At 49.6% G+C, this 11,664-nt stretch overlaps 1 protein-coding gene across 50 annotated transcripts in view; it reads right to left on the minus strand.

Annotated features, from left to right (window-relative positions):
• The window catches only part of LOC105471682 (MAP kinase activating death domain), a 58,406-nt gene extending 47,556 nt beyond the window's left edge, over positions 1 to 10,850 (minus strand). For 45 of the 50 annotated variants that reach the window (XM_011724396.2, XM_071074719.1, XM_071074701.1 and 42 more), the window contains exons 1-6: positions 10,273 to 10,428; positions 5,939 to 6,088; positions 4,760 to 5,356; positions 3,086 to 3,389; positions 2,426 to 2,557; positions 685 to 798 (exon numbers count right to left, since the gene is read on the minus strand). In XM_011724396.2, the coding sequence (XP_011722698.2) occupies positions 685 to 798; positions 2,426 to 2,557; positions 3,086 to 3,389; positions 4,760 to 5,356; positions 5,939 to 6,000 (1,209 nt within the window). In that variant the 5' untranslated portion in view covers positions 6,001 to 6,088; positions 10,273 to 10,428. Of the gene's footprint in view, positions 1 to 684; positions 799 to 2,425; positions 2,558 to 3,085; positions 3,390 to 4,759; positions 5,357 to 5,938; positions 6,089 to 10,272; positions 10,429 to 10,617 lie in introns of those variants that run through there. The other 5 variants (XM_071074706.1, XM_071074705.1, XM_071074713.1 and 2 more) reach the window with 2 other exon arrangements.
• Between the last annotated feature and the right edge of the window lie 814 nt (positions 10,851 to 11,664).

The following is an 11,664-nucleotide window of genomic DNA, read 5'->3' on the forward strand; positions in this document are numbered from 1 at the left end:
ATTGCTAAGGAATTTCTCTTACACAGGGTAAATAAAAATAAGAGGATGTATATACAGTATTATTATACAAACGAACACACGTTATATAACTACACAATAAAATATGTACACACACATATGACATACATATGCATCTGAAAGGAAATATACCTTAATGCTATTGGTTATTATCGCTAAATAAAAAGATTACGGTTTTGCTTTTCACTTACTTCATTTACGCTTATTTTTATTTTTTTAAAGTTTTACAATGAACACACATAAGGGCTTCCCACCAAAGTTTGAATATACTCACATTGCAGAATGGTCAAATAATTCATTAAGCCTGCATTGAAAGACAGTTTCTTACTGGAAACTATACTCCAGGGAAACCATTAAGAGATGATCTATACCACATGTAATGGTCTTCGGATCACAACTGTCTGACTGCTCTTGGAGGATATGGTGGAGACACCACTTAATTCTGGCAAAAATAAATCCTAAAATTCTCTGAGACCTAACCAAGGGCTTATTTGGCCAATAAGGTAAAAGGAGCATTTAAAAAAATTTTTCAGTAAGTCTCACAATAGAAATTATCCAACAACTTAGAACGTTCCTGAAAGGAATCTAGAAAAACACATATCCCAGGACTGGGTCTAGAATGCAATCCTCCTCCAGACGCTACAATGCCTCAGCGAAGAACCTCACCCTGTTGCTGTCCAGATCCACTAGCCATACATCATCAGGCATTTTGAAGTCCAGTTTGTAGAGGAAGAAGCTGGCAGGAACCCCAATGATGTACGGAGTTGGAGCCAACAGCAGCTGTGGAAACGATAAAGAAGGTGAGAAACAAAGACAAAACCTATCACGAGCACTTATCAAGTCCGGATTCTTCTAGATAAGGAAATGCAGAAACAATCCCTCTTCCAAAACCCTTGAGGCCAGATGTATTTGAAAATTCAGAATTTTTCAGATTTTTTGAAAGGTTACATAGTACATTTTTTTGTATACAGTAGTATTCCTTATCCAGAGTTTCACTTTCTGTGATTCCAGTTACCTGAGGTAAACTGCAGTCTGAAATATTAAAAGGAAAATTCCAGAAATAAACAATTCATAAATTTTAAATTGCAGCTTGATCATATCTGAAGTCCAGGACAATAGTTCTGAGAAGCATGATGAAATCTCATGCTGTCCCGCTCTGTCCCACCCAGACATGAATCATCCCTCTGTCCAGCATATCCATGCTGTATACACTACTCACCTGTAGCCATCTCAGTTATCAGGTCAACTGTCGCACAATCTCAGTGTTTGTGTTCAAGTAACCTTTATTTTACTTAATAATGGCCCCAAAGCACAAGCGTACTGATGCTGGCAATTGGGATATGCCAAAGAGAAGCCAAATATATGTCCAAAGAGGTCAGGCGCGGTGGCTCATGTCTGTAATCCCAGCACTTTGGGAGGCTGAGGCAGGCGGATCACCTGAGGTCAAGAGTTCAAGACCAGCCTGGCCAACACGGGGAAATCTTGTCTCTACTAAAAATACAAAAAACTAGCCAGGCATGGTGGCTGTGCCTGTAATCCCAGCTACTAGGGAGGCTGAAGCAGGAGAATCACTTGAACCCGGGAGGCGAAGGCTCCAGTGAGCCAAGACTGTGCCACTGCACTCCAGCCTGGGGGACAGACGGAGACTCTGTCTCCAAAAAACACCAAATAAATGCCCAAAGAGAAATTGTTAACCTCTTACTGTGCCTAATTCATAAATTAAACTGTATCATTAGTATGTATATATAGAAAAAAACAAAGTATCTACAGAGTTTGGAACCATCTGTGGTTTGAGGCATCCACTGGGGGTCTTGGAACATATCCTCCACAGATAAGGAGGAATTACTGTATTACGTAACACCTGCGGCAGTGTAGCCAGTAGCCTACAGTCATTAACATTTGTTGTGATAAATAAAAACTACAAATTGCATAAGCTTTGCCACCAGATCAGTTCAAATCAGTCAGATTTTGCAGACAAATAAGTTATGACAAAAGATTGAGGACCAGCACTCACTTACAACTTCTTTTTTTTTTTTTTTTTTTGAGACGGAGTCTTGCTCTGTCGCCCCGGCTGGAGTGCAGTGGCCGGATCTCAGCTCACTGCAAGCTCCGCCTCCCAGGTTTACGCCATTCTCCTGCCTCAGCCTCCCGAGTAGCTGGGACTACAGGCGCCCGCCACCTCGCCCAGCTAGTTTTTTGTATTTTTTAGTAGAGACGGGGTTTCACCGTGTTAGCCAGGATGGTCTCGATCTCCTGACCTCGTGATCCGCCCGTCTCGGCCTCCCAAAGTGCTGGGATTACAGGCTTGAGCCACCGCGCCCAGCCCCACTTACAACTTCTTTGAGCATTAGGCCTCCTCCCTCAGGAAGACAAAGGTGACAAAGCCAGAAGACACCTTGAGACTCACCTGCTCTGCTGATGCCATGCAGGTGGGAAGCAGCGGGATGACAGGAAACATATACTCCAGTGGATAGATCATTGCCACGAATGCCATCACAGACATGGAGAGTGCATTGTAGTCTCGAGACTGTAGCACCACCTGTCATGAGCCATCCAGTAAGAATCACTCCAAAACATAAAATAAGGTTTACAAGAAAACAGCTTCCAACATTACAACTTGGTTTCCAATTCACCATGCCTACAGCTCCAGCTTTGCCTTTCGCACTGCCCTCTGCCCCACCATGCCTGCCACCTCCCAATTTAGGCACAATGGTGATCCTCCCTCACCTGAGATATGCAAATCACTCCCTTACCTTCCTAGTTCTTGTACTGCCCATCCCAGGACCACTCATGAAACAGAACTACTGATATTTCCAAAGAATTAGGTCAGTACAATTAAGGATAAGCCCTAATGAATGGTAAACCCTCTGAATACATCCCACATGATACCAGTATCTTAATTCAACCCACATCTACGGAATACCTGCTGTATACCAGGCATCATGTTACCTCCTGAGCACAAAAAGATGAAAAATATGTAGTCCCTGTCCTCCAAGAGCTCATGATCTGGCCACTGGCATATTTAAGAGTTCCTCCCCTAGAAAGGTCTAGGAAGCTGGCCTCTCACCTTATGCTCTAACAGAATGCAGGTTAGCACCTGGAGACAGGCGTCCACACCTAGAAGTTCCAAGGGAAGGTGCAGTGGGAAATCCACTAGGGTGAATCGAGATGGGTCTGGAAGAGCAAAGGTCAGAGCTGGCTGGAGCTCTTGGGGTAGGACCTCGATGTCTACTCGCTTCTGCCCAGAGACGGGTACTGGGGAGCGCAGCAATCGATAGATCCAGGCCTCAATCTCCCGAAGGTCATGCAGAAGGGCACTTGACTTCTCCTCCACCAGCAGCGATCCAGTAAAGATCCGCCACATGGTGTCCCTGAGAAGCAGACAGCAGGAACCAGACACATTAGCATCAGGAGCTGATACCCCACTGCAACCCAGTATCACCACAGAGGCTCTAACGATGACAACGGGAAAAGGAGCATCATTAGGAAAGCCCAGTCTCTGAGCTCAGATAGGACCAGAAGGTATATACAACAGCAAGAGCAAATGTAAAAATATATACTGGATAAGACTTACTGTCCTAACCACCATTAAACATCAAATTGGCCGGGCGCGGTGGCTCAAGCCTGTAATCCCAGCACTTTGGGAGGCCGAGATGGGCGGATCACAAGGTCAGGAGATCGAGACCATCCTGGCTAACACGGTGAAACCCCGTCTCTACTAAAAATACAAAAAACCAGCCGGGCGAGGTGGCGGGCGCCTGTAGTCCCAGCTACTCGGGAGGCTGAGGCAGGAGAATGGCGTAAACCCGGGAAGCGGAGCTTGCAGTGAGCTGAGATCCAGCCACTGCACTCCAGCCTGGGCGACAGAGCGAGACTCCGTCTCAAAAAAAAAAAAAAAAAAAAAAAAAAAAACATCAAATTACAGCATTACTCCAAACACAATTTTGGAAGGAGGTTTAACTCTGCAGAGTCTTTTGCTTAGTAAAGATTAACTCGGCCGGGCGCGGTGGCTCGAGCCTGTAATCCCAGCACTTTGGGAGGCTGAGACGGGCGGATCACGACGTCAGGAGATCAAGACTATCCTGGCTAGCATGGTGAAACCCGTCTCTACTAAAAAACACAAAAAACTAGCTGGGCAAGGTGGCGGGCGCCTGTAGTCCCAGCTACTCGGGAGGCTGAGGCAGGAGAATGGCGTGAACCCAGGAAGCGGAGCTTGCAGTGAGCTGAGATCCCGTCACTGCACTCCAGTCTGGGCGACAGAGCGAGACTCTGTTTCAAGAAAAAAAAAAAAAAAAAAAAATTAACTCTTGGCTGGGCATGGTGCTCACGCTTATAATCCCAGCACTTCCGGAGGCCAAGGTGGATGGACCACCTGAGGTGAGGAGTTTGAGACCAGCCTGGCCAACATGGTGAAACCCTGTCTCTACTAAAAGTACCAAAATTAGCTGGGCGTGGTGGCACACACCTGTAATCTCAGCTATTCGGGAGGCTGAGGCAGAAGGATCACTTGAACCTAGGAGGCAGGGGTTGCAGTGAGCTGAGATCACACCACTGTATTCCAGCCTGGGGAACAGAGCGAGACTCCATCTCCAGAAGAAAAAATATTTACTCTAAATACTCTAAATATGCTTAGATAGGTCTGAAGGACCTTGAGTTGCAGAGGAAATTTCCTATGCCCCTCAAAGACCAATTACATGGAATCTCTAAAATGCTCCCATTGGGCAGCAGCAGCAAACCGTACCTTTGTACACCTCGAGGGATGCCCAGCTTCTTGCCCAGCAGGCGCTCACTACAGCAGTCCACCAGGCGCTTGAGGGTATACAGACACTCTCGGAAGGTGGAGAAAAAAGGGTAGTGACTGAGCACACACAGGGACGTGAGAGTACTGTTGCGGGAGCGGCTCCCCGCCTTGGCCCGGCGTTTGCCCCGAGGAGACTGGTTCACATCAGGGGTAGAGTCGGCACTGGGAGGCTGCCGGGATGAGCCACTCTCTGAGCTCTCAGTGCCACCCTCTTCTGAGGCACAGGTGGCGCGGGTTCCTTCCTTCCCATGGGACCCTGCCCCCCCTTCCCCCTTCTCCTTAGGGATTCGCTTCTGGAAGGAGCGGTAGAAGTTAACACAGATGCCGTATCGCGTGACTCCAGTGTCCTTGTCAGTGAGGGTGAAGACAAAAGAGGTATCATCCCGGAGGCTCATGCGCCGCTGCCGCACGCTCAGGCAGCCCTCGGGCTGACAGAAGAACACGACGTCTGGGGGCAGGGGAAACTCAGCGTGATCCTCTAAGGGGTATCGTCGTAGCAGTTCAGGAGTCTGGGCCACGCTGTCACTGCTCGGGTGCCTGAAGAACATAAAGACAAATTCAGCAGCCTGAAGGGATGGAATGGGCTATCACATTTTAACCACTGTCGATGAATAAAGCTCAAGATGCTATTTTGGATAAAGTAACCTGACTGTAACACCTTGGAAAATACGGGTGCTGCCTGCCATATGGAGCTGGTAGCCTAAGTGAAGTCTGCACTGTCATGAAGGCACCTATTCTGCAACAAGAGATTTTGACAATAAAATTATCATTGGCACCTTTAGATGATTAACATCTTTTAAAGTGAATTAGCTAATAAATTACCAAAAAAGCATACACAGAGGAGGAGCTTTTAAAGTACTTTTCCTTTTTACGAAATAAGAAAACTGAGATATAAAGAGTGTATTTGCTCAACATCACAAAGATGTTAGTTAAGAGCAGGGTTTTGCTTTCAATCCACCTGACTTTGCTGTTTCCCTATTGGCTTTAACGCTCCCAGCAGGGTAAAATAACAGGGGAAAATGAGCTATGCAAAGCAACGTGGAAACTGGAGAGGGGAACAACTGCAGGTTTTATGGCTATCCCAGATGTTAAGACAAAAGTCCATCTCTTCTTGGTTACCTGGCCCCTACGATCACTAGATAGTCAAGTAACCGAGGACAGAACTTCTTCTTTTGCACCATGGTTCCAATTCATCAGTTCATCTCAGAGAAGCATCAGGGCACCAAGCAAGGAGTCAGCATTCCCGGGAGGAATTCTGAAAACCGAAGTCTAATAGGAAAAAAAGTACTGATAAGATCCACTGCTGTGCCTAAGGGACTCATCCCTCTCAGCTTCTTCCCGGCCAGGGGCAGAGGTCAGAAGGTCTTCCACTTTCATACTAATGATAGGAGAACTTGACACTTGCCTAGCCTTGTGTCTAGGTTTATGAGCTCACAGAATAAAATGTTAAAAAATAGATAGGCAGGGCACGGTGGCTCACACCTGTAATCCCAGAACTCTGGGAGGCTGAGGCGGATCACCTGAGGTCAGGAGTTCCAGACCAGTCGGCCAACATGGCAAAACCCCATCTCTACTAAAAATACAAAAAAAATAGCCAGAGGTGGTGGCATACGTCTGTAATCCCAGTTACTCGGGAGTCTGAGGCACGAGAATTGCTTTGGCGGAGGCTGCAGTGAGCCGAGATCACGCCACTGCACTCGAGCCTGGGCCACAGAGTGAGACTCCGTCTCAAGAAAAAAAAAGAAGTAGATAGTAGATAAATAATAGTTCACCTACCTATCCCTACCAGTGACTTCATTTCCAGCTTAACACCTAGGGCTCTGTTTCTGAAAAACAGACCTAGGCCGTCTAATCTGGACTCAGTCATTGTAACCAAAATGGAAGTCACTCTCAGGATCCCTCCAGAGTGGATCAGGATCAAACCAGACTCCTTAACTAGCACTAATCTGCACTTCTAGGTCTAGACGGAAACGCAATTGTTTCAACAATCTGTGGCCGGGCCTGGTGGCTCAAGCCTGTAATCCCAGCACTTTGGGAGGCCGAGACGGGCGGATCACGAGGTCAGGAGATCGAGACCATCCTGGCGAACACGGTGAAACCCCATCTCTACTAAAAAAAATACAAAAAACTAGCCGGGCCAGGTGGCGGGCGCCTGTAGTCCCAGCTACACAGGAGGCTGAGGCAGGAGAATGGCGTAAACCCGGGAGGCGGAGCTTGCAGTGAGCTGAGATCCGGCCACTGCGCTCCAGCCCCCGCGCGACAGAGCGAGACTCCGTCTCAAAAAAAAAAAAAAAAAAAAACAATCTGCATTCAGCTTGATGTGAAACTACCACATAGACTGTCTAGTTAACCAAGCTCAGACAATAACAGCTGGCTATTCTACCTCATGTGATCTCAAATGAAAATGTCCATTGCCCCAATTGCCTCCTCTGCACCACTTTTCTCCGCGCTTCAGGCAAGAAAGGAGCCCAGAGGCCACTGCTACTAGCTCTGCCCTTGGTGCTGAATCATAATCTCCCCTCTATTTTGATCTTAGGCTCAGAATCAGTAATACAATACACACAGATGAGTCCTTGTCCTACTATACAATACAGAGGCTATGAATCAGAGGTAGAAATACTAGGATTTCTGCAAGGACAGGGAGAGGGAGAGGTGCTCAGAGAAATTTCTAAACTATGTTCTAAAATTAGGAAAAGCTTTCATGGTCTTAATTGTAATTTATTTCCTTTTAAGTGTCTATGCACTTCTCTAAATAAAACGTTTCACCCCGCTGCACAGCTATTTCTAGTAGGGCTATTTCTTCTATGAGTAGCAGTTCTTTTCTCATATTTCTAGTGTTCCAGGATTCTACCTCTGTGCTCTACATGCGGCCTAAGACCTTGTTCAATGCACACAGAGAGAAACCCATTATCATATATATACATACACACACACACTCTACTCCCTTACCTGCTGCTGCGGGCACTCCCATATATACAGACATACACACTCCTTGGATGCTTAAGGCCCTATTTGGTTTAGGTAGTGAGTAGTTCTTTTTTCTCCCCTACCTAATAATTAACAAGACCTATTTGCAATACCTCTCAAATCCTCAAAATACTGCTTTCTCCTTTCCCTTGCTCCCAATAGAGGACCTGCAGGTAATAGGATTCAGTTTTATCTCCATAGCGACTCTGGCTCCCAGCACTATTTATAGCAGAGCCACAGCCCCTCCCCTGCTTGGTGACCGCACAGTGCTAGCAGCTGCTACTCCAGAGTCGGCCAAGGCCCATAACAATTCACTCCCCTTGAACCTAGAGACACTTCTCCCACTGACAGTACCTGCTAAGAATTAGGTTATCTTCTCCCTCCTCTGTCTGTAGTTTGTACTCCGTCCTAATTCTGACTTTTGATACTGATATCTCTACACCACCAGGTTTCCGAGCATGCCGTATATTCATTTCTAGGTATCACCACTGCTTAACAAACCCAAACGGTCCCTTTGGTTCTCCCAATTGCAACAGAGTCATGAGCAAACTACAGGAGGTGGGGCACCGTAACAGAGCTGCACTCAGCTCCTCCTGAGCAGAATGCAAGGGGGAGAGAAACAGAGAAATGAAATGGGATATGAGTAAAAAGCATGATTTGTTCCAACAAATAATTATGTAGTTAATCTGTCATGGGATTCGAAAAAAAAAAGAACTGTGTAGAAATGACTACAGCGAAAGCCAAAGTATCTCAAAGTAAAACAAAATTTATAGAACCAGAGCTCTAGGCTACACCTTGCAATCTATGTTTATATTGAAAACCAGGAGTCCTCTCCAGTCAAAATCTCAAAGATCAGGCCTGAAGCACCTCCTACTGAGTACGCATCAGGCCCCTCTAGCCTTGGAGGGATCTCAGTCCCTATCCACTGAGAACTATCTGATGAAACTCAAGTCACTCACAATCATTTCCTTCCAGAGCCACAAGGACCCTGAGATCTTGTTATTTTTTTTTTTTTTTGGGACGGAGTCTCGCTCTGTCGCCCAGGCTGGAGTGCAGTGGCCGGATCTCAGCTCACTGCAAGCTCCGCCTCCCGGGTTCACGCCATTCTCCGGCCTCAGCCTCCCGAGTAGCTGGGACTACAGGCGCCCGCCACCTCGCCCGGCTAGTTTTTTGTATTTCTTAATAGAAACGGGGTTTCACCGTGTTAGCCAGGATGGTTTCGATCTCCTGACCTCGTGATCCGCCCGTCTCGGCCTCCCAAAGTGCTGGGATTACAGGCTTGAGCCACCGCGCCCGGCCGAGATCTTGTTATTATTCTAGCTATGGGTAGGATACGATTTTTAGCCAGAATTCATCTAATCAGCAGCCACTGCCTTCAGTTATTCAGACTGCAGAGATAACTAAGATTTTTCTTCTCATTCTCTCCTCTCTCCCCTCCCCACAAAGATTAACATCTTTAACTCCTCTAAAGACTAAACCCTCTAACATCACCCACAACTCACACTCTGTCTTCACAACCAACGAGGCTCCGACTCTTGCCTGTAGCCTCAACCATATTTACTAACATAGAGCCTCTGGTTCCTGTCTTCATGTATTCCAAAAGCATCAAGCTCAAAATGCATATCTATCTGCTGAAGTCCGACATCACCATCAGCTCCACTCAGAGGTAGAATTAGGATTCACAAACTTCTAAGTTATCTATGTCTTTTCAGCAGAAATGGCCATGCTAACCAACCCTTTGGATTCGTCCCTCATTTTGCACAGGATCTCACAGTAAAACCACAGGAACCAGAGAGCAATATGACATCTCTGCTGACGTGAGCACAACAGGAGGCTCTCCTCCCCTCCTCTGCCTCCCCAGGCAGTGACCTTGCAAGCTCATCAGCACGGACTGGTCCAGCGTGCGGAAGAACTGGAGCAAGGAGGCTGGCAGCTGGCAGGGTTGGGGTAGAGGGAAGGGCAGGGAAAGGTGGAAGAAGGTAGATACACGAGGATAGGGAGGAGAGTGACTGCAGAAAGATGAAATAGCGTTCTCACTCTCCAGCAAGTCAATTTTGAAACATCAAATTTAAAAAACAAAAAAAAATTATTGAGAACCAAACGTGGTTCTCCAAATTTCAGCCAAAAATAAGGCGCATGCACACACACGCACAAGCACACCCGCCAAGCGCTGCGCGGGATCGGGCCCCAAGGCTGCCCAGCTCTGCCCGCCCCCTCACCTGCTGGACAGTTCTCCTCCGCCCCCGCCCCCGCCCCGAACCCGAACCCGCGCCGCCCGCCCTGCAGGAACCAAGCCCAGTAGCCCGAGCCCCCTCCTCGGCCCGGGGCGCCCCCATCCCTGGCCCCGCCCCACGCCCTTTCACACTCCTCCAGAGCCTCCTCAGAGACCCCTTCCTCCAAGAGCCACGGTGTCCTCTCAGAGCCCGTCTCCCACTCGGAGTCCCCAGACGCTCGCCCAAAACCCCCACCGGCCCAGACTCTCCTACCTCCCAAGCTCTGGGGGACTGGCCAGGCCCGGACCGACGTCCCCGGCAGCGGGGCGTCAGTCGCTCCCCAGCGCGGCGCCGCTCCGAACGGGCGCCAGTTCCGCGTCTGCACTGGGGGGCGCGCACCACTCGCGCGGGGTGCGGAGGGGGAGGCCGGGGCCGGGGCCGGGGCCGTACCATTCAGCCCGGGGGGCCGGGGCTGCGCCGAGCCAAGCGCCGCGGGGCGGGGCCGACCTCCGGAGACAGCGGCTGCGCACACACCTAGTCTAGCGCCCATGGGCACGGGAGGGCGCGCCAGGCCGACCCAGCGCCGTCGCGTGCAAAGGGGAGGACACACGGCAGTACCTTCTGTTTGGGTCGCTCAGAAAGACTTTAACCCGACGGGGTCATAGCGCCCATTTCGACGACATGTGGATTCCTCTGAAAGTCACTTCCCAAGATAATCGGCCCCTGAGACTTCCTGACGGGCTCCCCATCCCCCTGCTCCCACACCTCACTCGCTTTGGCGGTGCTCGGAGCCCAAGCCGGCTGTCGCGCGGTGGAGCCTACCAATCCTGGGCAGCGGGGGCGCAGGGGGGCGCGCGGCCGCGGTTACCTCCTTCGGGCGCGCGCGGGGAGGGGGGCGTGGCAGCGCCGCGGCGCCCGCTGGGAAATGGAGTCCCCTGCGTCCGCGAGGCCAGCCCGGCCGCAGGACAGCCTCCTCGCGGCCACACGACTCTTCTCTTCCTGTCCCAAAGGACCTGGGGGCCGAAACTGGGTTCTGGGTCTTTCAGGTTGTGCCTTTTTCAGATGCCAAAGGAAAAACTACGGCATGCTAGACACGCACGTGAGGTGCACCGCCGAGGCCTTAGCGCTGAAATCCAACACTTCCTCCTCCCCCGCAGAAAGGCAACCGGATCCTACCTGGATCCCAGCAGGGGAAGGGGGCGCCTAAGCCTCAGCATTCCATTTATTCATATGGCGCAGTGGGGGTTAGTAAGAAGAGGCCCCCTCTCACGGCCAAGCCTGTCACTTGTGACCCTCCCTCCTCTGAGCCTGGAGGCGGATCCTAAAGATCGCAGGCTTCCTCCTCTACTACCGTGTCCCCACCCCCAATACAGACATTGGTTTCTCTCATTTTGTATTCATTTTGATCTTCCTGTTCAAACAGTACCAGACCTATCAGTGAGGCGGCGCTGAGACATTTATGGCCATACCACAGAGTGACAGTGGAGAATTTTTCTTGGGGCCCTGTGGGAAAAACAGGAAGTGGTGGAGGCAGGATGGGCAGGGCGCTGGAGAACCTTGTGCAAAGTGGCCCCCAGGCCCATCCGTTTGTGGGATCAGTGTGGTCTTCAGATACAGCACAGCGTTAGCGGGCGCCCCACTGCTCAGTAGCCACAAAACTCCCAA

The sequence above is a fragment of the Macaca nemestrina genome, chromosome 12, assembly GCF_043159975.1.
Source record: "Macaca nemestrina isolate mMacNem1 chromosome 12, mMacNem.hap1, whole genome shotgun sequence".
Lineage (NCBI taxonomy): Eukaryota > Metazoa > Chordata > Mammalia > Primates > Cercopithecidae > Macaca > Macaca nemestrina.